The sequence below is a fragment of the Hemicordylus capensis genome, chromosome 5 (assembly GCF_027244095.1).
Source record: "Hemicordylus capensis ecotype Gifberg chromosome 5, rHemCap1.1.pri, whole genome shotgun sequence".
Lineage (NCBI taxonomy): Eukaryota > Metazoa > Chordata > Lepidosauria > Squamata > Cordylidae > Hemicordylus > Hemicordylus capensis.
In genome coordinates, this window is record NC_069661.1 from 102,157,217 (window position 1) to 102,182,117 (window position 24,901).

Below are 24,901 nucleotides of genomic sequence, written 5' to 3' on the forward strand. Positions count from 1 at the left end.
ATTCAGTAGAAGGGAAAAGAATAAAATCAAAGCTTTTAATTAAAAAAATATCTTGCATAGCAGTTGGTTGCCATAACATCTTACACACTAACAAAAATTAACTAGAAGCACAATATTCATCAATTGAGTCATTAAACCAAAGTACTGCCATTCAAGTGGAGTAAGTTTTCACTCATGACTTGGGAAAAGTTTGTTAAAATATTACACACTGGAGACAGAAACTATATTCCTAGATTCAAGTGTTACCTGTTTCTGTCAAAAGACTCCAGAACTGCTTCACCCATCTGCAATCTCAAAGTCTCTTTCAGAAGCCCACAACTAGGCAATGCTTATGTGGGTTAGCACATGAAGTTGCTCACAGAAAACTTTAGAGTTGGAAGTACAAAGCCCAAGTCCCCCTCATCTGTCCTGCCCAAAACTCTCCAGACCTTCTATGACATCAAAGCAGCTAAACACCAATGGCATCAAAGGCTTGGCAGAGGGACCACTAGTGAAGGACAATGGTCCAAGGCTAGCAGAACAAATATTGGTACCAAATAAGATTCCAGTTAATAAGAACCTAACAAAATAGCCTATGGACTCAGCACTGGGCCAACGCATGCATTGTTCCATCTTAAAATACAATGTAGATCAGACCCCACCAGCAACCATATATTCCAGGCCACTCTGATGGTACACAACTTATTGAGACGTGCACTCCCAATTCTTCAGCGTTTCTGCAAAATATGTACAAACTCTTCTATAGCTTACTTGCTTCCATGCATAATTTAGATTTATCAGTTGCAACCATCTACCCTGGGAGGAATTATCCTGTGCCCACATACATTACATCCCCTTTCTTCAAGGGGGGGGAGGGGGCATTCTTCTGTTATTGTTTGTCCATTCAGATGTAAATTACCACTTTAATCAGATTAACCTTAAACAGATCTTAAGGGGTGGGTGGGGCTAACACACGGTTTGAGAACCAAGTTAACCTTCACAGGACAGAAGACTGGCTGACGTACCACAGATCCAAGAGAGGCACACACACTGCTGGGTAGCACTCTAAAGCACGGCTGTGCAGTGCAGAGGAGGGCTGCTCCGTACCTACTAAGCACTGCATCCCCTCAATAGTGACACTACCACCATCATTCCCAGTTAAGTGGTACATGTTATTCTATTAAGTGTTCCTGCCTAGTTTTCTGCAGAAGATCCTGACTTGCCCTAAGCACCCAAACAAGTAGCCATTTACAGAACTGCCCCAAGCCCACATTACATAGTGTTCAGTTCCACATAAACAGCACAGACACCTTTTGATGCAGAGCTTCACAAGTGCCCTTAATTGCACACACAGCTTCAGTGCAACCAGGCTTTCCCATCCACCACCACTGGAAGGCCAGATTCAAACCACCAGAGAGATGTGCATAGTCAAGTGGATCGAGAAACTCTTGCTTGAACCAAATATTTGAGTGCACACAGAAGCTGCCAGTATAATCGTGTAAGCGGAAACATGGTTAAGAATACGGTGTTTGTGATAGAACTGAGGAAACACATAGCTGCAATTAAATATTTACTAATAAACTGTCCTGGAGAAATCAGGACTTAAGGTGAGGAATAGCTCCTTTACTTCTAGATTTATGTAACAAAGGTATCGCTACACTCTAATTACAATATATACAACTTAATTTCTGAAACACTACTATAGTTAAAAATGCATGCTGCTGCTTTTCCAGAGGCATGCTATTCTAAGATGCTATTGCTTCGAAAAGTGACAATTTAAAATGTACAAACTAGTCCAATGCTGACATTTTGGTCTCCATCATAATCATAATCAGAACACATTCATGGCATGTTTCCATGTCAATGCTCTACAACCTTTCAAGGCCACTACATCACCAAGAACTCAGGGGATCTTCAAGCTAAAGTGCATAAAACATTTTGCTTGCAAAACAAGATTACCAGCAATGTTTCAGTTACTAAGAACTGGCTCTGACACATATATTCTCCACTCGATAGCCATTCTGTGGTGACTTGCATATATAAACCCCCTGCAGACAGAAAGACTCCATTACACCACACCATTCCCAAATGCAATGGCTGACATCCAGACAAAGTTAGCTATTGACATTAATGGGACAAGTCAGTCAATGGGACTGATGAGTAACGTCATCTGGATGTCAGCCAAGGCTTTTCAAGCCAAGTGATGTACATGAACATACTTTCATCAGAGGCTAAAATATTTTTATCTGTTGTGCTCACTTTTCTAACCTCTAGTAAAGATGAAGGCCACAATCCACGAACCATAAGAGTACATTTCCTGACATGTATAAAATTCTCCCAAACTAAATGGTTCCAAAATTGCTATACAAGCTTAAGGGAGTTTGTATTTTGGATCTCTACTTCTTCCCCAGCTCCCACTGCACATACTTAATCCTGGGTCTTCAAAATGGTGAATAACAGCTCCCATCACCCCCTGTCACAATGGCCTTTGTGACAGGGATCATGGGAGATGCAGTCCATCATCATCATCATCTAGGATGCCAGCACATAACATTCCAAGTCCAGCCATGAATAAGCAAGCTCCCCAACACAAGAGAATTATTGAAAGCAATTCAAGTTCAGTGTAGGGGTTTTATTCCCCACTGTCAAAAAGTCTCATACTACAAAACGTCATCTATCAACAAGAGCTACATAATCTGAGCCATATAGATAAATATGCTGGCTGGGATCTAAACCATTACTTTAGGTGCCTTTTAGTGCTATTTAGTGAGTTTTCTCCTCCTTCAGACAGCAGACCTTCACCACACATAGCTTTTGCAACTCCAGTTTCAAGAACTGGTTGGCTATGTAGCACTGGGTGGAGAAGGGGACTGCTGTTTGAGAAACACCAAGTCCAAAGCCATCTTGAGCCAATGGAACTAGGTTCACGGTTCTTTGGATCCTGGCCCCTCCCTCAGCTGGCACTATAGAGGTCTCAGTGCATTTTATAGCATGTTTCTTGCTGCATCTGTCATGGGCAGACAATATGTAGCATGGAGACTCTTAGAACAGAGGAAAATTCAAGACCAAGAGGGAGTTTAGAGCAACCGGATTAATGAATTACTTTCATGTTGTAGCTTCTGGCATTACAAAGCAACTAGAGAGGTAAGAAGGTTGGTGGATGGATAAAAATATTTAAGAATCTGTAGAGGGGAAGAACCAGGATACCAGCCATGCTTATACATTATGTGGACAGGGCACATTAGATGATGTGTCACTGTCATAGTACATTACCACACAATCTATCCTAACCAAGAAGATGGAAGCTGCCAACACTACTGGGAGTAGCATGGGAGACCAAACTGCTAGTAAAAGAAATGCACCATAAGCAGAGTCCACTTACACAGATGCATGTTACACATCAACTCAGGTTGCTCTAGGACAATGAATGGCAATATTCAAATCTGTCCGATTTCTAAGCTTGTCAAGAACTGCAGCATCACAAGGAGGAAAGTTCCCAACTCATGATACTAAGGGAAAGAGCAGGATTCTTACAGAGTTCAAGCAGCAAGAGTCAGAGGAAGGCTACAGCACTGGAATACATCAATTTGTCAAGGAGGAATGCAGTCTTTAAGAGGGCATGGATGCGTCTCTCAGTTCTCCAATAAATGCTTAGTAATAGCCACTGAATGGAAACTAATGTGCAAATTCATTTAAAAAAACTGAAATGGGGCAGTAAATATACACTGTATTTTCAGAAACTGACATTTCAATAACTTAAAAAGTTTCTAGTCCCAAATATTCATCTCTTTACATGTGAATCTGTAGAGGAGATGGCATGTAGCTGGCCTGAGAAACCAGTTCAGAGAAGGCTATTGTTCTTTCTGGAGAAAAGTCAGCACTAAGAAGTCAGGAGGTTTAGGAGACATCTTGAGGTCCCTGGGGTTGGGTTGCTGCAATAATTTCTCAGCAAAGCTGATCCAGAAAAGACATCTCGAAGGCTTTCTTCCACCAAGCCTACAATATTTCCAGGTCTACATGCCGCACCTCAGGATTACGTTGCTGAAACAAAATAATGTATGCTTTTAATAAGCATGCAATAAGAGTGCCAGTGTAATGTAACGTATCATGTGTTTCTTGGTTCAAAGTTCTGCTCAGAACCTCACTGGGTGACCTTGGGCAGTCACCACCTCTCAGCCCAACCTCTCTCACTAGGCTGTTCCACAGATAAAATGAGAAACCCATGTACACTACCCAAATTCCTGTGCAGGAAGCATAGGATAAAAAATGAACTGATAAATAATAAGCATATATAAAATCATTCATTTGCATTTTTATTTCACCTTACTTCCAAACTACTCAGGATTGTCCCCTCCAACACTTTATCCTTACAATAACGCTGTAAGGTATGTTAGGCGTAAACAAGGGCATTAACTCAAGATACCCTAGAAAGCTTTGTGGCAGAGGAAAAATGGAGCCGAGATCTCCCTGACTCTAGTACATTAGCTCTCACTACTTCACCAATAGCATTGTCTATTACATATAACCACCAAACAAATTCTTAACCAATCCACCTTCAACTACTTCCTTCATTTTAATAGCACATAAGATAATTTTTCAGTGGACTGTGTGACCAGAACTCTATGGCAAAAATAATAATAATAATAATAATAATAATAATAATAATAATAATAATAATAACCCACAAATGCAGGACAAAAATGCTAGTTCTAGGAATTGTTTGCATCAAGTTTTAGCCACATCTGTGCTCAAAATGCGTAGCCTCATACAGCATCTATAATGTGTCAGGATAGTTTTGTAATAAAAATATTAGACATGCTTCTCTACCAATCAACCCTTACCTTTAGCTCCTTCTCAAGCCGGTCTACTTCAGCTCCAAGCGTGTCAATAATATTTTCACCATGCTTAAGCATGAAAGTCTCCAATTCCTCAAGAGTCTTCACTTGCTGGATATCCTGCCATAAAGTTAAACATAAGAGATTAAGAGTGAGATGTGAAAACACAAACACATCATTTCCATATAGCAGGCAATGATCTGTCCAAGGTATCAGCTAAAGGAAAGTTCTTAATGAAATAGTTGATGCCTTTTTGTCTATCAACTAAACATGGCAAAGCTGGACTTCACAGCACACTTTCGTGTATATGTCTATGTTATATGATTGAACAATTGTTGGAGAAAAATCAAAGATAGAGAAGAAAATCCAAGTTTAACTCCCTGTCTAGGTATTTGCAAAGATGCTGCAGGTACAGATATTGAACAATGGCCTTATTGTAATACAAGGTTGGACATGTGCATAAGCTCTAGAGAAATGTATCTTGTTAGGTGACTGTGATTGGTCAGTGCTGCTCTGAAGATGGACAATCCTATTTGCATAAAAGATAAAGCTTTGGTATATACACTCTCCCATAATCAGGGCTCTTTCACCTCGTGACTGATGCCCAGCATGCCATGATCAATAAAGCTTTGAATCCAATGGAACAGTGTGGCCCCTGCCCAGGGTGGATAAAAATCAATGATTTTTTTAAAAAAATCAAAAAAATCAGATTTTTTTATTTAAATCGGATTTTTTTAAATAAAATGCTTTTTGAGGAAAATATATTACCATCCAAAGGTTATTCCATCATGAAATAAAGATTAGTTTTTTAATTATGTAGAATAAGGCTGTATATGTTTAATTTTTTTGGTAAATAAATTCCATTAATCCATTCACAATGTCATGCTCTTCCAGAGGTTTTTGTAATATTATTGGGCAGTTTCTCTGCCTACAAGATATTATCACAGATGCTTGGTTTACTTTTGCAGTTCTCAAAACTGAATTTGACTCAGCAGAGATCACATGCCTCTTCTTCACAGCAAAAATGTTATGACATGAACAGAGTTGAGAAAAAGACCTTAATCCTATTGTTCTACAAACCTATGAATACAGAATCAACCCCTTCAGTGCTAAGTTTCAAGAAGTTCAGTGAAATAGAACAGAAACAATATTTTTCTGATTGTTTGGAGTGGAATAGATCTGCACAAGAAGAAAGTGAAACTAAGTGTGAGGAGGGAGGGGCAAGCAGACAAGCAGTACAAAATGAAAGTGAAACTTTCTGAGCACAATACTGCATAGCCACAGACAGACAAGTCTTTGGATCTTTTTGTGTGTATGACCTGAGGTTTATCACATTCTTTCCTTGGAGGAAAAAACCTATAATGGCAGCAGGCCGTAAAAGAGACCCAGTTTGGCAATATTTTAATGAAGTTCCTTTACCTATCGGTAAGGCAGGCATGCGTGCAGAATGCAAACACTGCAACAAAGAAATGCAAGGCCTGGTGGCCCGAATGAGGCAACATCATGAGAAGTGCTGTGATGAAGATGACCAAAGAAACACATTTGAACAGGCAGGATCTTCAGGTTGGTAAACATTTTTATTGAATCATATAATATTTCTAAAGACTGCCTTGAACTGTCATGATTGAGCAAAATTATATTTCTTATTATTACTGCATGATACTGTCATTTGGTACAGTTATGAAGAAAAGCAAATATTCCTTTTGGGGCAGTGCTGTGTACAATAAGCAGAAATTGTATAAACAATAAAATAACAGCATTGACTTTTTTGTTTAGGGGAATTCATGGATTCTGGAAACTATCCACCTTCAAGATTACCATCCTCCTGTTCTACAGTTTCAGAGTTATCCATCCAGGATAGTGCTTCATTAGCAGCAGCATCAGACACCCACAGCCACATATCACTATCACCTAAAAGAAAGAAAAAATCCTTCCCTCCTGGAACCACCATAGATAAGTTTGTGATAAAAACTAGCAGATTAGAAAAAGAGTTAATTGATGAAAAAATTGCCCAGTTTGTTTATGCAACGAACTCTTCTTTCCGTCTGACTGAGAACCCACATTTCATTAATATGGTTCAGTCACTGAGACCAGGATACAGTCCACCCAGCAGAGCAGATGTTGCAGGGAAACTGCTGGATAAAGTGTATGACAGAGAAATGGAGCAATGTGCAACAGCTCTGGAAGGTAGAATTGTTAACCTAAGTATTGATGGGTGGAGTAATGTCCACAATGATCCTATTGTATGTGCTTGTATAACAACAGAAGGGAAAGTCTTCCTTGCACAAACAATTGATACGTCAGGAAATGCACACACAGCAGAATACTTACAAGAAGTGGCAGTAAAAGCTATAATAACATGTGAACAAAAATTCAAATGTCTAGTACACAGTTTGGTCACATACAATGCTGCAAATGTATCCAAGATGAGAAGAAATTTAGAAGAGCAGGAAGGGAATAAAAAGCTAATAACATATGGTTGAAGTGCTCATTTGCTGCACCTCTTAGCCAAAGACTTAAGTGTTCCAGAAATAAAGACTAATGTTGTTGAAATTGCTAAATACTTCCGTAACAATCACTTTGCTGCAGCAGCTCTGAAAAGGATGGGTGGAACCAAGCTAACGCTCCCACAAGATGTTAGATGGAACTCTGTGGTGGACTGTTTTGAGCAGTACATCAAGAACTGGCCTATTCTGATGACAGTTTGTGAACAAAATCGAGATAAAATAGATGGCACTGTCACGGCCAAAATCCTCAACATTGGGCTTAAGAGAAATGTTGAACATATGCTGAGCATCCTGAAACCCATCTCTGAATCTTTAAACAAAATACAGAAAAATAGCTGTTTTGTTGCTGATGCTGTTGAAATTTGGAAGGAACTGAGTGAACGCTTAAAAACAGAACTACACATGGACAGAATTAAATTACAAGCATTAAAAAAACGAATGGGACAAGTACTGTCTCCAGCTCATTTTTTGGCAAATATTGTCAATATCCAGTACCAGGGTCAAAACTTAAGTGCTGAGGAGGAGGAGTTAGCTATGACATGGGTATCCAGCAATCATCCATCTGTAATGCCAACTATAATAAACTTCAAAGCTAAGGGGGAACCATTCAAGAAATATATGTTTGCTGAAGATATTTTAAAGAAAGTCACACCAGTGAACTGGTGGAAGTCACTTAAGCACTTGGATTTAGAGACTGTTCAAGTAATGATTTCACTTTTAACAACAGTAGCTTCTTCTGCAGGCGTTGAAAGAATATTCTCTTCCTTTGGACTGATTCATTCTAAATTGAGAAATCGTTTGGGACCCGATAAAGCAGGAAAGCTTGTTTTTCTTTTCCAGATTATGAACAAAGAAGATGAAGATGACGATTGAGCTACAGAGGACAGTATTTAATTTTTTCATGTGTAGGCTGGGCTGACAGTCTAAGTTTCTTAAAATATATATATTTTGTTTAGCCAAATTAGTTAACAAACATGGATGTTTGTTTAAGCAAATAACATATGCTGTAATGTTATTGTTTCAGTTGAATAAATCTATTTAAACTGTTATTATTAAGGTAATGATTATTTTTCTCCTTCCTAAGTACAACAGAAAAGTTGTCCAAATATGAATGATTAACCTATTAAACTGGGGATAAAAAAACTAATATGAAAAGTTGTTATTCTAAAAATCTTCATCTACTTGCATATTAAAGTTATACCAGCAAGAATTAGTCTTTATGTAGAAAACTATGATTTAAATCAAGCCTTACTGACTAGTGATTTAAATCGTGATTTAAATCGTGAATTAAATCAGTTTGATTTAAATCAAATCCACCCTGCCCCTGCCTATAAAACAACCCCAAAGGTGTAGATTTATCGTTCACTATATTCAGGGTTCTCTGCATTCTGCCATTTTGAGGAAGCAGAGAGAGAGCCAGAATAGTATTTGAGAATCTCAGCTTTTAAAATAAGTTTCTAGTCCTTATGTACACAAAGATAAGCTTTAAAGGTCTGCAGGCAACAACTACCAAAATCCCCCAAACCAAGATCTGAACAAGTCCTTTGTGGCAAAAGGGTAGAGTCTGTATAGCTCATTGGCCATTTCTACGATGAGCAGAAGGAGAATTATGAAAGATAAGGAGAACTGAAAAGGTAAGTTATTCACACAAGCCTCAGAATCCAACTTTCCTCAATGCAGAATCCGAGTTATGCTAGCACAGATTTTTGCTTTTAAGTGTAGGTTATAATTAATTAGTTATATGTACATTTTTTACAAGTAAATTTAAGACATTCATCAGTTTTAAAAAGCAATTGTTAACAGCTAAGGTTTTTAAAACTATTGTGATTATTGATAACATACCACGGTAAGACCTAAAGATAGCATTGGAAAACTAAAATGAAGGCCAGGATCCAGCTCAAGTTAGATACTGCAATCCTATGTACAAGTATTTGGTTGTAAGTGCTACTGAATTCTATAGGGCTTACTTCTGAGTAAACATGCACAGGATTGAACGGCAAGTCCCATCAATTTAAACAGAAGAGTTAAGCACTGCTATACAACACATGGGGCAAGACTTGTATACACTAAGAGACTTTTACAGCAAAGGATAACCCATGTGCAGATGTGGGGATGACGCAAATGGGAATAACAATCTTCTAATGCAGGCAAAAAGAATGAGTGCAGGCACTACCACATACAGGAGACCCTCATTATTCATGGGTTCTCCATCTGCAGTTGGGTCACAGAGTCCTGGTTTCCTTAATCACAGAGCGAAATAGGGCTATTTTCACCTATCTGCAGTTCCCAAGTGAGTAGAAAATTACTTTTGATGTCATTTCTGGCTCCCATTTTGCAGCATGGAGCTATTTTATTGCTCTTTTCTTTAAAAAAACCCAGAAAACTAGGCAAAAAATGGAAGGTTTGGGGGGCTTTGTTAGAGAGCAAGGTACTGTGCTTATTTCTGCCACACCCTACTTTTTAGCACACTTCAGAATGCTTAGGAACCAAACCCACCCACCCCCATCACTTAGGTTTATGGTCTGTATTTATGGTTTTGGTTTCCCCCACAAACAAAGAGGACCTCTTGTACTTGGCTATCACCACTAAAAACATAACACCTAACCCGAGCTAGAGATTGTATACCAAAACATCTGAATCAGTTGACTGCACATATAAACTAGTGACGCTGCCTTAAAGTCAGTCAAATCATTAATCCATCTAATCTAGTATTGTCTTCTCCAATTGGCAGAAGCTTGCTAATTTTTCTGCTCGTCTGTGACCATAAATAATTTTTCAGGGGAAAAAAGTTTCTACATCTCTGGTGTAGAGGGGAATGTAGCATTATGCAGGTCAAGAGCAATAATTACTCCTGAAATATAAGAGCGCCCATTTGAAGAATATATAAACCACAGACTGTAGACACTTCTCACTTATCACACTCACACAATGGTGAAATACTGATAAACAGTTTGGATATACCCTATATTACAACTGCTTTTGAGTTTCCCATAATATTACATACATGAGAGGACATACAATGCAAGAGTTTCAGAGATGCACATGTCATCTAGTACACAGCTGGAGAGAAAACCCCAAGAGCTCTCAAGTACTGCCTAATTTCTACAATACTGTTGGACAATCTGTTTCCAGGAAGCACCAAGCTGGAATGTGTCCAAGTCATGGATAACTGGCCATACAATTACAAATAACAGGCAAATGAAGCAAAGAGTACTACCTCATGTTTGAAGATCCAACAGATGTCCTCCAGAAGTTCTCTCTCTGAGTCAATTTATACAATCAGCAGCATTAAACACACACATTCCTTGGACTGTACCACTTCAGGCAACAGATGAGAAGAATGTGTGTAATTTCCCCCCACAAAAAAATAAGCTTTGTTTAAAAAGCTAAGGTACCATAGTAGAGGACAGACACTAAACCCATCTCCTTGGCATGCTCATTTTCTCTGTATAGCACAAAGTTTTGTCCAGGAGGCATATTTAAACACGATCTTCCATCCTGCTTCAGCAACTGCAACCTGAAGCTGTACAGTCCAAGAAAACTTCACCACCTTCAGGAGATACTGCCAGTGAGCATTCCATGTTTCCCATTTTAAATTTCTCAAGCACTCAGAATATGACGATTCCAAGACATCAGCTCAGCTGACAGGAGCCAGAGATGTCACTGCCACTAAAAATACTGTTGCACATTATTACTCCATACCAATTACACAGTAGTGCTGCAACTTAGCTTTATTAGACTGTATTTACTAGCACTTTAATAACCTCCCTTTCAATTCAAAAACCCACAAGGCAGATTTATCATGACAGAACATACAGAAGTAGTATGCATATGGTCAATATGCATAGGACCTGTTACTACAAAATTTGGTTTTTAAGTGTAGGGTAAAAAGTGCAGTTGAACCCAACTGTGCATAAAACATACTTGTAGCAGCTGTTCAATGTCTTGTTTCTCCAGGTAAGACCGAGTAACAACCAGTCCATCAAAGTCTACTTCGGCCTTGAATCTCACTTGGCTCAATCCCATATCTGTGGCTTTAACATCATGAATTGCTCTGATAAGCATTTTGAAAGATGTGGCAGGACAAAGCAAAGAACAAAAAAGAATTAGGTGTTGTAAATTGAAAACCAAGTTGCCACAGAACAACTGCTCATTTTCCTCTTAAATATTTCCCTTATATACTAAAATAAGAACACACTGCTCCATCCATAAAGATTCCATGTTTATGGTTCTGCCAACTGGCTGAACATACATTGTGAGTGGATGGTCCTCAATCCAACCCTCTTACCTTACTACAGGGTCACTCTCCAACAACTCTGTAATCCTCTGAAGCTGGTCAGGCTGGATGGATCGTCCTAGTAGTGCTTCAGTATTGGTATAGATAAGAAAGGCTGATACAGCCCCCAACAGAGTACCCACGCCCAGGGATCCCAGACTGTCATAGTATGGATTACCTGAAAGGATACATGTACACATTTATTTTTCAAAAGGCTATGCTTTTGTATACTTTTTACATTTCTCCTTATGGAGACTATCACTTAAGAAGAAGTTGGGTAGATTGTACTTTTTGTACTAATCTGGCTAATTTGGGAAAGGAGCTCTGAAGATAAGGTACTATTTAAATAAAGTTCTGTCTTATTTTTTTGAAGGTAAGTTTCCAAAAACATTGTTCTCTATTTCTATCTGAATCAGACAGCTATCTCTTATTCTTGCTTTTTAAACAAGTTACATAATACACACAAGTCACAATATTGCTATCCAAACAAGTGAGGATTGGGATGAGGAAGCTGGGGCATGCAAATAGTCACAGATCACATGCTACAAACAGGCTTCACATTCAGATTTCCTGGGTGGAAGCAGGGCGGAGGGAAGTATCAGACCCAATTACAAAGGAAACAAGATAGTGTAAAGTTTTTCCTGGGCTAACACACCTCAGGCTGCAGATTTAATGGAACATGCAATCAAGCAAGGAAATGCACACAGCAAATGAGCAACTAGTATCAACCTAATAGAGATGCTTACCAGTTAGGGAGGTCAGACCCATGCAAGCAGCAGCCAGTGTCACACCCAGAACTGCTGCAGTGTCTTCTAACAACACAACGTTGGTGCTGGGATCATGAGCCTGCAAGACTAAATATTGAATAAACCATTAACAGCAATACAATTTCAATGCCCTGAGGTAGCCAAGTCTATCGCTAGTCACATAACAGCTAACGCCAAAATCTCTACCCTACCCAGGGGCGTAGCAAGGTTGTAGTGGGCCCAGAGACAAGATTTCAAAATGCCACCCCCCCCCCTGAAGTTCAGCTCATGAAGTAAAGAAATCTTAAATGAGGCTGAATAGTGGTAACAAAAAGCATAGTGATGTGATAGATAGATATAGATATAGATATATAGATATAGATATAGATATATAGATATAGATATAGATATATCAATCACACCTATGTGCCACAATAGAACATTATTTTTTAAAAGGTTTTGTAAATTGTGGACAATGCAAGTCATTTAATGGTACTAGAGAAAAAAATGCTGTTCTGGTAGCTCCAGGTTTTAACACTCACATCAATTTCGAATACAACTGAAGGAAACCCGGGTGGGTGCGCAGCTGGGGGAGTAAGTCGTGTGACTTTCCTCTGGGGGCCCCCCCAAGGCAGTGGGCCCCCAGAAAACTGTCTCCCCTTGCCCTATTATAGTTACGCCCCTGACCCTACCTCACAGTTAACACTTTTAAACTGCGTTAAGATTTGTTTACATAGGATCCTACGGAACCCTAGTAACTGGGCAAAGAGGCACCTTTTCAAGTAGTGGCTCTCTTATATTCAACAGGGGGAGAGCAACTATCTTTTTTCATTCCAGCATAGCTTTCCTCCCAGTGGCTACCATGTTTCTTTTTTTAGACTGAGTCCATTTGAGACAGGGAACCATTTTCTCATTCTTTCTGCTATTTAAAGAGCTGGGGGTGGGGGCTAGAAAGTGGCACATTAGAAGTATAACAACTGTCAGTGACAGTAACAATATGATTGCTTCCTCAAGTCAGAGTTAAAAGTGAAGCACAACTACTTTAATTGTTATTTTTTGGTAGCAAAAAAACTACCAACACACATTTCAGGAAACAAATGAGCCAAAAGGCCTTTCTTCCAATACATGAAGAATACTGAACAAGTTGTGATGCATGCATTTAAAATGAACAATAGAGGCACACACAGAGAATAGCTCCTCCTGCCCATTTACAAAATGAGGGAATTTATTCCATGTTAAATTTTATACATACCATACTGATAGAATGATAAACCTTTGACCCGGGCACTTCTTCGAATTTCATTTATAGCTACAAGAAGAGTAGCTGAAATAAAAATGGAGTTATTTAAATACATGGGGGAAACATATGGGAAATGTTTCAACTGCATAAAAGAAAAAACAAACAAAAAAAAAACCCAGATAAAACAGTAAATTCATTTTGAAATTCTAACCATAAAGTTTATCATGGGTGTCAAGGGATAGAGAGCAGCATTGAAAAAATAAGATGTAAGTTCCAGGCTTCAACCCACACACTCCAGAAGGTTTCCTTGAAGCATAATAGGAAAGGTTTGGACCAACTGGGTTAAAGATTGCAGCTTCAGTTCAAATGTAAGTTGTCTTGAATAAAGTTCTGCTTAAGTTTGTTCAAGGACTCATGAGCACCCAGTGAGTTTGACTAAGCCTTGAGATGTACCAGAAGGCTTGAGCAGACCCAGTGAAACTGTCAGATTCCCCCCACTGTCCCCAAATGGCAGATTCCCATGCCACATCACCGACTGCCTTTGAAACGACTTCAAAAGATGCTTGCCATACATTTCAATAAATCCACAAAGTTCCCCTGAGTACAGGTGGACTTCGTTATCTGCGGATTCACGTATCCGTGGTCAGGGGAAAAGACACCCAACCTCGGCATATGTGAAAAAAGAAAAAACATGCCAACCTCGCGTATCCATGGGTCGTAGGTGGCTGGAAATGACCACAAAGGTCATTTCCAACCACCATTATCTTCAATGGGGGGGGGATAGCTCCTGTCCTTGTAAAAAATAAAATAGGGGAGAAAAACACACTGATTTTCAGCCAATTTGGGGGCACAGCACGACTGAGGGGGAGCAGCAGAGCAAGGTAAGATACCCCCCCCGCAAAATTCAGCCAATTTTGGCTGACTGGGAACCCAACCCTCACGATCCCATAGGTCCCATTACTCAATATTCGTGGTTTCCATATCCGTGGCTACAGCCCAGAGCAGAACCCCCACAAATATCGAGGTTCTCCTTTACATGGAAGCAGTTGTGTGGCTCTTTCGACAGAGATTTATATCAGGTTCCACTCACATCTTTCAGCCATATCAGACCATCTTATGTAGTTTTCCCTCTGTATCAGTGACTACTTGTTTCACACAAGACTAAAAATGTTTCCTAGAATACTTGACATGCATTCAACGTATCAGTGAGCTGATAGAGTGGACATAATAGGACCAAGCAGATGGTCTTGAAGCAACCAATGCTATAATTTTGTTGACTAGCTTCAATTCCTGAACAGAAGACCACCAAGAGTCCCATGTAAGCAAGATAGGGGTGTGTGTGTTTAAACTAGAGAGGCTGGGTATGCCTTTTTTGGTTAAATAAAGGCTTCTCTGAGCTTCTAAAATGAAGAGCAGGATAGAAACATAATAAACCATTCAGACATCATATATTTATTTTATTTGCATGGCAAGTAGTTTAACTATGTTATCCTGAAAGATTAAAATGCTTGTGCATTTAGGAGCAGGTGAGCTCAGACTCTCTATGCATTGGCAAAACAATGGCAAACAAGTAATTAAGCACTTTGCTGAAAAGCAGCATACCTCCTTCAGATACCAATGATCCTGCTAATATACAATAAGCCTAAAAGTAACAGGGGAGAAAAAAGAATATCATTAGATCTAGAGCAGGAAGATGCAAGTTATACAGAATTCAGAAATAACCTATATTTTGAGACTGGACTGAAGGACAAGATCTAAAATATTACACTGGTGTAGTAGTTTGCCTTCAGGACAGCCAACTTCTGTGTTCTCAGGGACAACTCTATTATCTAGACAGTAGTCCAGGGACCAGGTTTTACCAAAAGACCAGGAGCCATTAACTTTGGCAGCATTTAGAAGGAAAGGTTTCCCAGTTACGGAACACATGCTCAAGAAGACAAAAGCATTAAATTTAAAGTTACATAGTACATGCATCACCAATAAAATCCAAGAGATATTAAAATGCGAAATCTCATTTTTAGGCTACTTTTAAATGGGAAAGCTTATGAGATCACCATGTCTTTGTGTGCCCATCTCAAATAACTTTTAGATTTACAGTTTGATGCAAATTAGGTTTACAGCATGTGTGGTGCTCCTAGGGAATCTCAATATGTTTTGCTGTTCTGCCATGTTGGTTCAAGATGGCAGCCAGAATACAGGCATCATCCTTTTGTAACCTATGTGTTGACATATGTGTGGACAGTGAGATCCAAACCAAGTTTCACAGCACAGAGAAAGAGTCATGTTAAAAGCAGCAGCAAGTAGGCTCCATTTGTTCTACTTGAAACTACTTGTTCCTCTTGCAACACTGAGAGTTATCCATCCCTGCCTTAAGCAGCTAAATCCTGTTCTCCCAAAAGTACAATAATCAAACTCTGCAAGGCAGGGGTAGGCTTTTTTCTTCAATCCCCACCTCTCTAGTCTTCAGTCCTTATATTTTTCAACTAAGCAAAACTTCCATGTCCACAACTACCTGTGTGCACACAAGCAAATACTGCAAAATATGAAGCACAAGTCCTACATCATGAAGGAAATTAAAACTATTTTTGTTCATTTTTGTCATGTATGCATCACAACGGAATTTGTGATTGATGGCGAAGCCCTTGCAAATTGATTAGCAAGTACCCATTTGACACAAACAATTGGTTAGACACAAACATGCTGAGTTTCTACCTACAAAGACCTAGGCAAAGCTATGCAGAAATAGACCCATGCAAGTTCCCACCTCAGATGGGCTGGCCGCCTCACCTGCTACCTGAATCTTTTACACTATTACCACTAGATGTAGTCTAGCTCAGAGGTTCCCACATTGTGTCCCCAGATATTGTTGGACTACCATCATCCCCAAAAAGGAGTTGTAGTCCAACAATATCTGGGGACCCAAGGTTTGGAACCTCAGGCCTAGCTAAAGCACTGTAATTTTGAAACTACTTACCCATATAAAGGATTCCATGGGTTGTGGATTAAGTAAACCTATAATACCATGATACCATGAAAGTCCTGCACCCATCATGAAAATACCAACACCACTAATCAGGGATGCAATGTAGCGCATGTTTGCGAACCCATACCTATATGGGAAGGAGAAAGAGTCACTTTAAGCAGTTTCAGTGAAGAGGGAAAACTTGATCTCTCAGTGTCCATCATCTGGGTAACTATAATGCAGTTCTTAAAGTCAAATCAGATCTCAAGAAAGAGACATGTCATGTATTTTAAATCACTTGAACTGTTATACATCATCATTCACTGATAACTGGGCAAAGGGGCACCTTTTCGAGTAGAATCTCTCTCCCATTTTAGCAAGGAGAACCCAGCAAAGCATCTCTTCCAGTGACTGCTACTGGTCGCTTTTGGGCCTTGCAGACTGTGAGCCTCTTTGGAGTAGCAAGAGATTCTGTCATACCTTTTGCTAGGTAAACTGCTTTGAGAATGGTTTTTTTTGTTGAAAAGTAGTATATCAATATAAGTAATGAGAAAGTCCACACTACTGGTTATTTCCTTTTCACTTTAGCACAAGCAGCAATATGCTACAGTACAAACAGAACCCATTCAAAACATAAACAGAGTTGTCAAATTTGGGCTTAGAAATTTGAAGCCTGTTCAACTCAAAGGCAATAATTACTTCAGAATCTAATTATATTTAAAAAACAAAAAACCGAACAATGTACTTACGGATGACTCTGGTCTGGTGTTCTCACAGACTGACTGATTCCCAATGCTAACAAAGCCTGCATATTGAAAATGGGAATGTTCAAATTATTGACCACATTTGGAATGGTTTAATGCTGCTTTAAGTAATTCAGATGTATTGTAAAAGTAATACTGTATGTCAGTTTTGATGTCTGGGGGTGAAAAAAGCTTGTATGCCATCACTGGTATTTTCAACGAGTTCTAGCTGCCAGTATTTGCGATATTTGTATATCAGGTATTTCACAGGTAGTGAAATATCAAGCTAAAGCTTTGAGAAACAATAAATTTGAGTGCTTATGCATTGCGCTAGCAGCTGACCTCTCTAACTACAATTTTGAATATGTAACTTAAATACTACTATGATGTTCTGCCTTTTGTTAACTCCAGTACCATGAAGTGTATAACATTGCTTTCCCTTCACAAAAGTCGCCCTTTGAATGTTTTCTGTTCCACCAGCACAAGCTGCCAACCTGTTGATTACTGAGGGTAGATGGGATGAGAAAAAACCAAGAGGGGATGGGAATCACACTACAAAGCAAGCACATCTGCTGTACGCACATACACATATACGCTGGTAGCAGAAAATGCCACTCTGGCAAGCTGAAGCCTGTTGGTGCTCCCCAACTTGTCCCTTTCTGTACAAAAACAGATCAACTCTTCTCAGTTGATGGCATTTATTATGGCCAATGCTTCTGCTGTACAACACCTGCCCTGACAAGCAAATCAAAATATCCACATCTCTTTTCAGAAGGTAACCACCACACTACAGTACCCAAAGACGAATGCATAGCTAAAGAGTACTCACTTGATTGCAAGTATCTGCTAAAGAGTGTATGGCTTCAGAGAACATGCTTGCAGAACCCGTGTAAACCCAAGCAAGAAGTTTGAAAAAGAAATTCAAGCCGTTTCTGGGAATAGAGGAGGAGAGAGTGAGTAACCAAGGTTTACACAACTATTCAAGCATTTGAAGAAAAAGAAAAGAAACATTAAGATTAGGAGATCTGAGTCAGTCTCCAAACCATGGTTAGAAGATCAAGAGTATTCCGCAGGTTTCCCATGTCCTCCTGTCTCATCACAAAATTCTCTTCTTCCTCCCATAGTTTGCTTTAAGAATCGTGATGTCTGCATCACTGCTAACCATGGTTGGCATGAATCAGTTTCCTTTATAAGCAATGTGTGGAAACCCACTTCAGCTACTGGTTCAGACAGGATGCCTGGCTAGTACCAATGAAGACATTAGCACTAAACCATAGAAGAGGAAGGGCACAAGTCAACAGTATGCTCCTGATAAGGAAATTAGGGGGGAAATAAATAAGAAAAAGCCCTGCTGGATCAAACCAAAGGCCCATCTAGTCCAGTATCTTGCTTCATGCAGTGGTCAACCAGATGCATCTGGGAAGCCTGCAAGTGGGGGCAGTGGGAGAAGAGGAGGAGAACAATGCCCCCTCCCACTGGTGTTCCCATCTGCTTTTCAGAGGCATGCCCCCTCCGATTCTGATAAAAATATACAGCTATCCAGGCTAGTAGTCATTTATAGCCCTCTCCTCCATGAATTTGTCTAATCCCCTTTTAAACCCATCTAGATCGGTGGCTATCACCACATCTGACAGCAGTGAATTCCATAGTTTAACTACACATTATGTAAAGCAGTACTGATGAACATTATGTAAAGCAGTACAGTATGGAATCCAGGGGAGTTCCATACACCACTACTACCACAGATAAGAGAATTACGGATACAGAGTCACTGAGACTCAGGCAGGGGGGATTAGGTTCCTGGAAGCTCCGAAAAGGGCAGCAAATTGTGACCAAGGGCCCTAAAAACTGTTTTTAAAGTGCCCTGCTGTGATCCATGCATCTCCAGGTGCCCAGCAATGCCCTCCAAAAGGCCCAAATCTAGCATTTTTGCAATAGAAATCATGTTTTAAAAAACACATTCACCGCAAAATGGCTCCATTTGACAAAATGGAGGCCAGAAATTACTCCCGAGGCTATTTCCGGCCACCCTCAACCCACAAATACATGAAATGAACCCTTTGTGCACCATATATATTGCATATATTTTTTGCATATATTGAGGTCAGGTGTCAGTTACCCAACCACAGATACGCGAAACCATAGATGTTGGGTCTCTGAATGGTGAGGTACGCCTGTACCTCCTTTTGACAGTTCTGAATCCCCCAGAATTTAGCTTCAATGGATGAGCCCAGGTTCTAGTATTATGAGCGAGGGAGAAAAATGTCTGTCCATTTGATGCATACCATGCATAATTTTATACACCTCTATGTCCCTCTTACCTGCCTTCTTTCTAAACTACAAAGTATCAAATGCTCCCTTATAGGGGAGTTGTTCTAGCCCCCTAATCATTTTGGTTGCCCATCTCTGCACCGGGCCATTATGTCTTTGAGTCATACAGCTGGCCCATCTAGAACATCACTGTTTACACCAATTAGCAGCAACTCGCTAGGATTTCAGAAAATGGCCTTTCCCTGTCCTACCTGAAGATACCAGGGACTGAACCTGGGACCTTCTGCACACAAATCATTTGCCCTACTTGAGGCATAGCCCATCCTCAAGCAATGAGTACTCCAATAATTTGCAGAAAATATAAGGACGTTTTTGGCGTGTCTTCAATCTTGTTCTAAGGTGACTTCAGTGAGTATTTTAATAGCCAGGATCTATCAGAAGTTCGGCTACTTTAAGCCTTAACTTAGTTTGAATCCCCGCTGATATGTTTCCCAGACTATGAGAAACACCTATATCGGGCAGCAGCGATATACCAAGATGCTGAAAGGCATCATCTCATACTGTGCCGGAGGAGGCAATGGCAAACCCCTCCTGTATTCTACTGAAGACAACCACAGGCTCTGTGGTTGCCAGGATGGCACACTTTACCTTTATACACATAAGACTCAGTTTTTAATTTTAACACATGTACATCTTTAACAAAAACTTACATGCAAATTGCAACCATCACTACTTTTCCAGGTCCCCCAAGAAACATAGCTGATGTGCTGGAACGTGGCTGTATTAAGAACAGACACAGTTAAGAATACTTTACATGTCTGGATATACAACCTTCCTTCAGTTTAATAATCCTAATAAGCTCAAACAAAGTGAAATTTACACAATTTATCTTCCCCACCCCCTCCTCAATAATGGAACCGCCTGCCCCCTCCAAAAATCCTCTTACAAAGATCTGGGAAACCTCAGGAGCAGGACTGTATGGGGGTATGGAGGAAAGGCAGATGAAAATCCCCTCCTGTGTAAGTGAATGAGTGTAAATTGTAACATGCACACACCCCTGTTTAAGCCTAGAAACATGCTGCAAGAACTTCACAATTTCTTAAATTACTATAAAAATATCATTTTCTCACCTTAGTTTCTCCTAAGAAATCTTTGTATTCCTTCAACAACTTTTGGTTTCTAAACAGATCTGTAAAAGTGTGTTAGTTACAGCTATTAATCAAGGAAAAGAGCTTCAAATTTTTTCTAACACCTTACTTAAAACTGATAAGAACTACTTCACAAACTTAGCACAAGCAATACATCTGGCAAATCTGCAATTGAACCAAGCCTACACCATAACAGTTGAAAATATAAAAATGTTAAAGCCACCCTGCTGATATTCCTCATGACAGCAAACCAGAACTAACTTCAGTCCAGGTAGAATTATGGCATAGCATGCATTTGAAATACAGGAGTCGGTTGTGTTCCAAAAGTTAATTTAGAAGTTGGATGTTCATAACTCAGAACACATAGTTCCTATGAGCAATGGCTTGTTTGTACGAGTGGGTTGGCATTTGTAAGTTGGGGACTTCATAATAGGTGATGGAGCTTTGTTTGCAAGTATGGGCCATTCATGTTGGGTGTTTGGGAGTGTCTGTATTTATATCCTGTCCCTCCAGTGCAATACTGCTTGGGGTAGCTTACAGAAATACAACAATTAAAGTAAATACCATAATCACACCAATATACAAACTAAAAGAACAAGAGCCAACTGAAACCAAGTTTAATAAGTTCATTTATTTAACACATTTGTATACCACCCAAAACTTACATCTCTGGTTGATACACCAGATTTAAAGTATTTGTATGCACTAATTAAATATATTGTCCTTTCTAGGAGACCATGAAAAAGTCATCTGAACTATTAAGCATTCACTGTAGCATTCACTTGTAACTATTAAGCATTCACTTCTACACTTACTTTCTCTATATTCTATTTCTGCTTCTTTACGCCTTTTTCTCTCTCTAACAAGAGCTTCCAGACTTCCCCAGACTTCTAAAGACCTGTATAGACACAGGGGAGAATCAGACAGAAAGCTTCCTTCAATTTGCATAATGAATGCTTTATGAAACACACAAACTTGCAGTTTCTATCAAAAGGGGACAGCACCTGAAGCCACCCTACTTTTTCCATCTTGAGATTTGAAATTCAGAAGAATGCCAGGTTATGGCAATGCCAAGCACATGCCCAAACTGGTGAATCCCAAAGAGAGCCTCCAAATTATTCTAAAAGTACATGAGGCTCTTTAAATCAAAATCATTTTCATACATTTCAATTAATGTATGAAGATAAGCTTTATTTAAGATACCCATGTACTTTCAAGATTATACCTCAGTCTCATCACTACTCCTGGATACACCAGGAATCTCACCACCCACCAGACAAAATGGTAGTACCTTTTACCATTTATTAATAGCAATTGGAAGACAAATGCTATATGGTAAAGTTGTTGAAAGTTCACACACTGTATTTGCATGAACAAATCAAATGATGTTTTCAGAGACTTGCTTACTTTGCCTCCACATCCGATCTCAAAAACACAGTGAAAGCTTCAGTATCATCATGAGGACTTCGTCGTCTAATTTTCCTGAGTTGATCTAGGTCACTGTTAAAGGGCAGGAAAAGATTGTTGAAAAGAAGCAGTCTTATTACAAAACATTAGTGAATGTAAGGGTGGGCCCTATCAGCTGAGCCCTATCCACCCCTTTCCTCAACCAACTACAGCAAGTTGAGGAATTGACTTGGAAGCAACTGGCATGCAGCAATTTTATCATCTCCCAATTATAACATATAGTTTTCCCTTGTACCAAGAACCAGAAAAGGTTACTAATTCCTTGCCCTTTAAACCCTCAAAAGTGCAACCTTGCCCAAATCACCAAGCAGTATGAGCCACTTATGGTAAGGATATATCAACATACAAGAATTTATTGGACAGTGGATGGGGAAACAAGAGGGGCGAATTGACACCAAGGCTACTTCATGGTGGCCTAGCTAGCGCTCTGCCTTGTCCAAATCTTGTACTTGTATCAACTTCAAATTTCACAAGCAGCAAGAGGAGTGGTGACTTTGCCATCAACAATATGATGAAAAGCATTGTACATGAAGACAGGACAGACGGCAATGTCATCACAATGCCAATGCAACTGATCAGTCGTCAGTATGCAACACTATACAAACCAATGCACCAGCTACACAAAGACTAACTGATTTCATAAAGATTTTGGTTTAACTTGCCCCAGGGTCCATATTATCTTTTATGCCCTTTTACCTTCTTTGTGTCATATTTCTAGTGATTTTGGAAGACACAGGTTTTTAAAAAAATGATATTAAAAACCTACTTCATTGTATTAAATAATATTAATGAACTGTGAATAATATGCATTTTTTTTTAAAAAGGTGACTATATACAAGAATTTAGTGATGAGCAAAATTGAAATATCAAACGGAAACCTCTAGTATTTGAGGATCAACAAACCCACAAAAAAGAAATCTCTGGCCACTCTTACAAGACTGCATATTCCCTTGAGAAACCATGAGTAATAGAATTTTCAGCCTGGCATTCAGTTTCTGGTCCACACAAAAACTAGTCAATTTAAATGTGTCGCTTAGAGAACTTAAATCCCTTCTTCTCTTCCCTTTCCCCCCCGCTCTGTTCCCCCCGCCCTCTTCTTTCTTTGGGGGCGGGGGGGGGGAATTGGGCATGTTGTTGCAAAATATAAAATATTAAAAAACATTAAATTTTTAAGAAGTCTATGTACTCCACCTTTCCACTTCATTTCTAAAGCACCCAAGGCAGTTCATATTGCAAAAATATAACTGGTGTCAATTAAAACAAAAGTAAAATAATGACACAGCAGAAACAAAACACGTCATGAGGGGGAACACATCACCATCCTGTTAGGCCACAGGCCTGTTGGAACAAAAAGTTTCAAGCAGTGCCTCAATGCCATTACAGAAGGGGTCAAGGGGATTTCCTTAGAACGTGAAATTTCACAGCCTGGGTGCCAAACACCCTCTTCCATGTCCCAACCAGCCACACCTCATATGGAGAGGTAGTGGTGGTCGCCAAGACTGTTTCATCAACACAAGAAACATAAGAACACATTTTTCTTCTGGGAAAGGTTAGGAGAGAGCAACAGAGGGCATGCTCACACCTGACAGTACCACAAACACCTGGATGTACGAGCAGCAGTTTGCACACATTAATTTAGTTGCTGCACAGATACAGTGCTTTGTCTTGGCATTCAAGGTGGTTTACAATTTAAAATACTATGGCAACAAAACTAAAAAAAGTTACAAATGGTGCTTTTGTGCGAGTTGCAAGACAAACAGTCCTGCACATACCAGAGGCTCTCACTGCAATCAAGTGTGAACTAGGCCTAAGCCCATCAGCCCCTCCAATGACTAGTTACATTAGCACCTAGCACAGTCTGTTGCAGGGATAGCAGCCTGTGTCCAGAGGAGGTCCCTGAAACCATCTTATCTGGCTTCTGGTGACCCTACCAAGAGTGTGTTTAATTGCAGTGAGTAAGTCCTGAATGTTACTAGTTTCACTCTTCTGGATTTTCTGTGCAATGTATTAGTGTATACATCCTCATGCAGTGCTGTGCCTGAGCAATAACTGAACCCCTCACTGCTAGATGGTGTCAGCTTTAGGATGGAGCTGACCCTCCTGATCCCAGGACCACCATCTCCTGAACAAGGCAGGACTGAGAAATTGGCCCTCCCTCTCTGGCCTACAGAATCATTTCAGCAAGTCAAAGAGATTTCCATTCTAATTTTTAAATTCAAATCATCATACCTGGACTTCAAGCAGAATTCATTTATTGCTCTGACTCCAGTGATGAAATTATTCTTTGTGTATTTTGGTCCATAATCTCTCTTTTTAAGCACAGCTTTCACTTCAAATAAAACATACATTATACACATTAGATTCAGTTTCAGAAGTCAACACAGAGGCTATCGCAACAGAAATGCCAATGTACACACATACTAAGGTATGCAAGTATTTATCCAGACTCAAATGGGTAAAACTTGGCTTTTTAGCAGAAAATTAATTTGACAACACAATTACAGCAAATACTCCTCTTAAAAAGTTAACAGAAGCTAAGTACATATTCTCAGCTTGTGGAGATGCATGAATTATACAAAATTACCCATTAGAACAACTATTATTGACATGTTTTGTTTTAAATCATCTATAAGCAGGCTTATTTGAGCTTCTGAACTTTACTTTAAAAAAGTAAGGCACACAAAACTTTATGGTAACACACATGCATAGGCTCTTCCGTAGAGAAAT

General features: G+C 39.5%; 1 protein-coding gene across 4 annotated transcripts in view; it reads right to left on the reverse strand.

The window, feature by feature from the left end:
• SLC30A9 (solute carrier family 30 member 9) overlaps positions 1-24,901 on the reverse strand; it is a 40,488-nt gene that overhangs the window by 4,932 nt on the left and 10,655 nt on the right. For 3 of the 4 annotated variants that reach the window (XR_008308122.1, XR_008308123.1, XR_008308121.1), the window contains exons 4-18: positions 24,404-24,503; positions 22,115-22,207; positions 21,523-21,605; positions 20,690-20,748; positions 20,270-20,337; positions 18,118-18,220; positions 17,295-17,350; positions 16,558-16,693; positions 15,186-15,225; positions 13,596-13,667; positions 12,344-12,451; positions 11,610-11,775; positions 11,246-11,375; positions 4,821-4,934; positions 2,248-4,020 (exon numbers count right to left, since the gene is read on the reverse strand). Coding sequence is in view for 1 of the 4 variants with exons in the window: in XM_053253698.1 (XP_053109673.1) it covers positions 3,976-4,020; positions 4,821-4,934; positions 11,246-11,375; positions 11,610-11,775; positions 12,344-12,451; positions 13,596-13,667; positions 15,186-15,225; positions 16,558-16,693; positions 17,295-17,350; positions 18,118-18,220; positions 20,270-20,337; positions 20,690-20,748; positions 21,523-21,605; positions 22,115-22,207; positions 24,404-24,503 (1,373 nt within the window). In the remaining 3 variants the exon portion in view is untranslated. Of the gene's footprint in view, positions 1-21; positions 4,021-4,820; positions 4,935-11,245; positions 11,376-11,609; positions 11,776-12,343; positions 12,452-13,595; positions 13,668-15,185; positions 15,226-16,557; positions 16,694-17,294; positions 17,351-18,117; positions 18,221-20,269; positions 20,338-20,689; positions 20,749-21,522; positions 21,606-22,114; positions 22,208-24,403; positions 24,504-24,901 lie in introns of those variants that run through there. The other variant, XM_053253698.1, reaches the window with a different exon arrangement.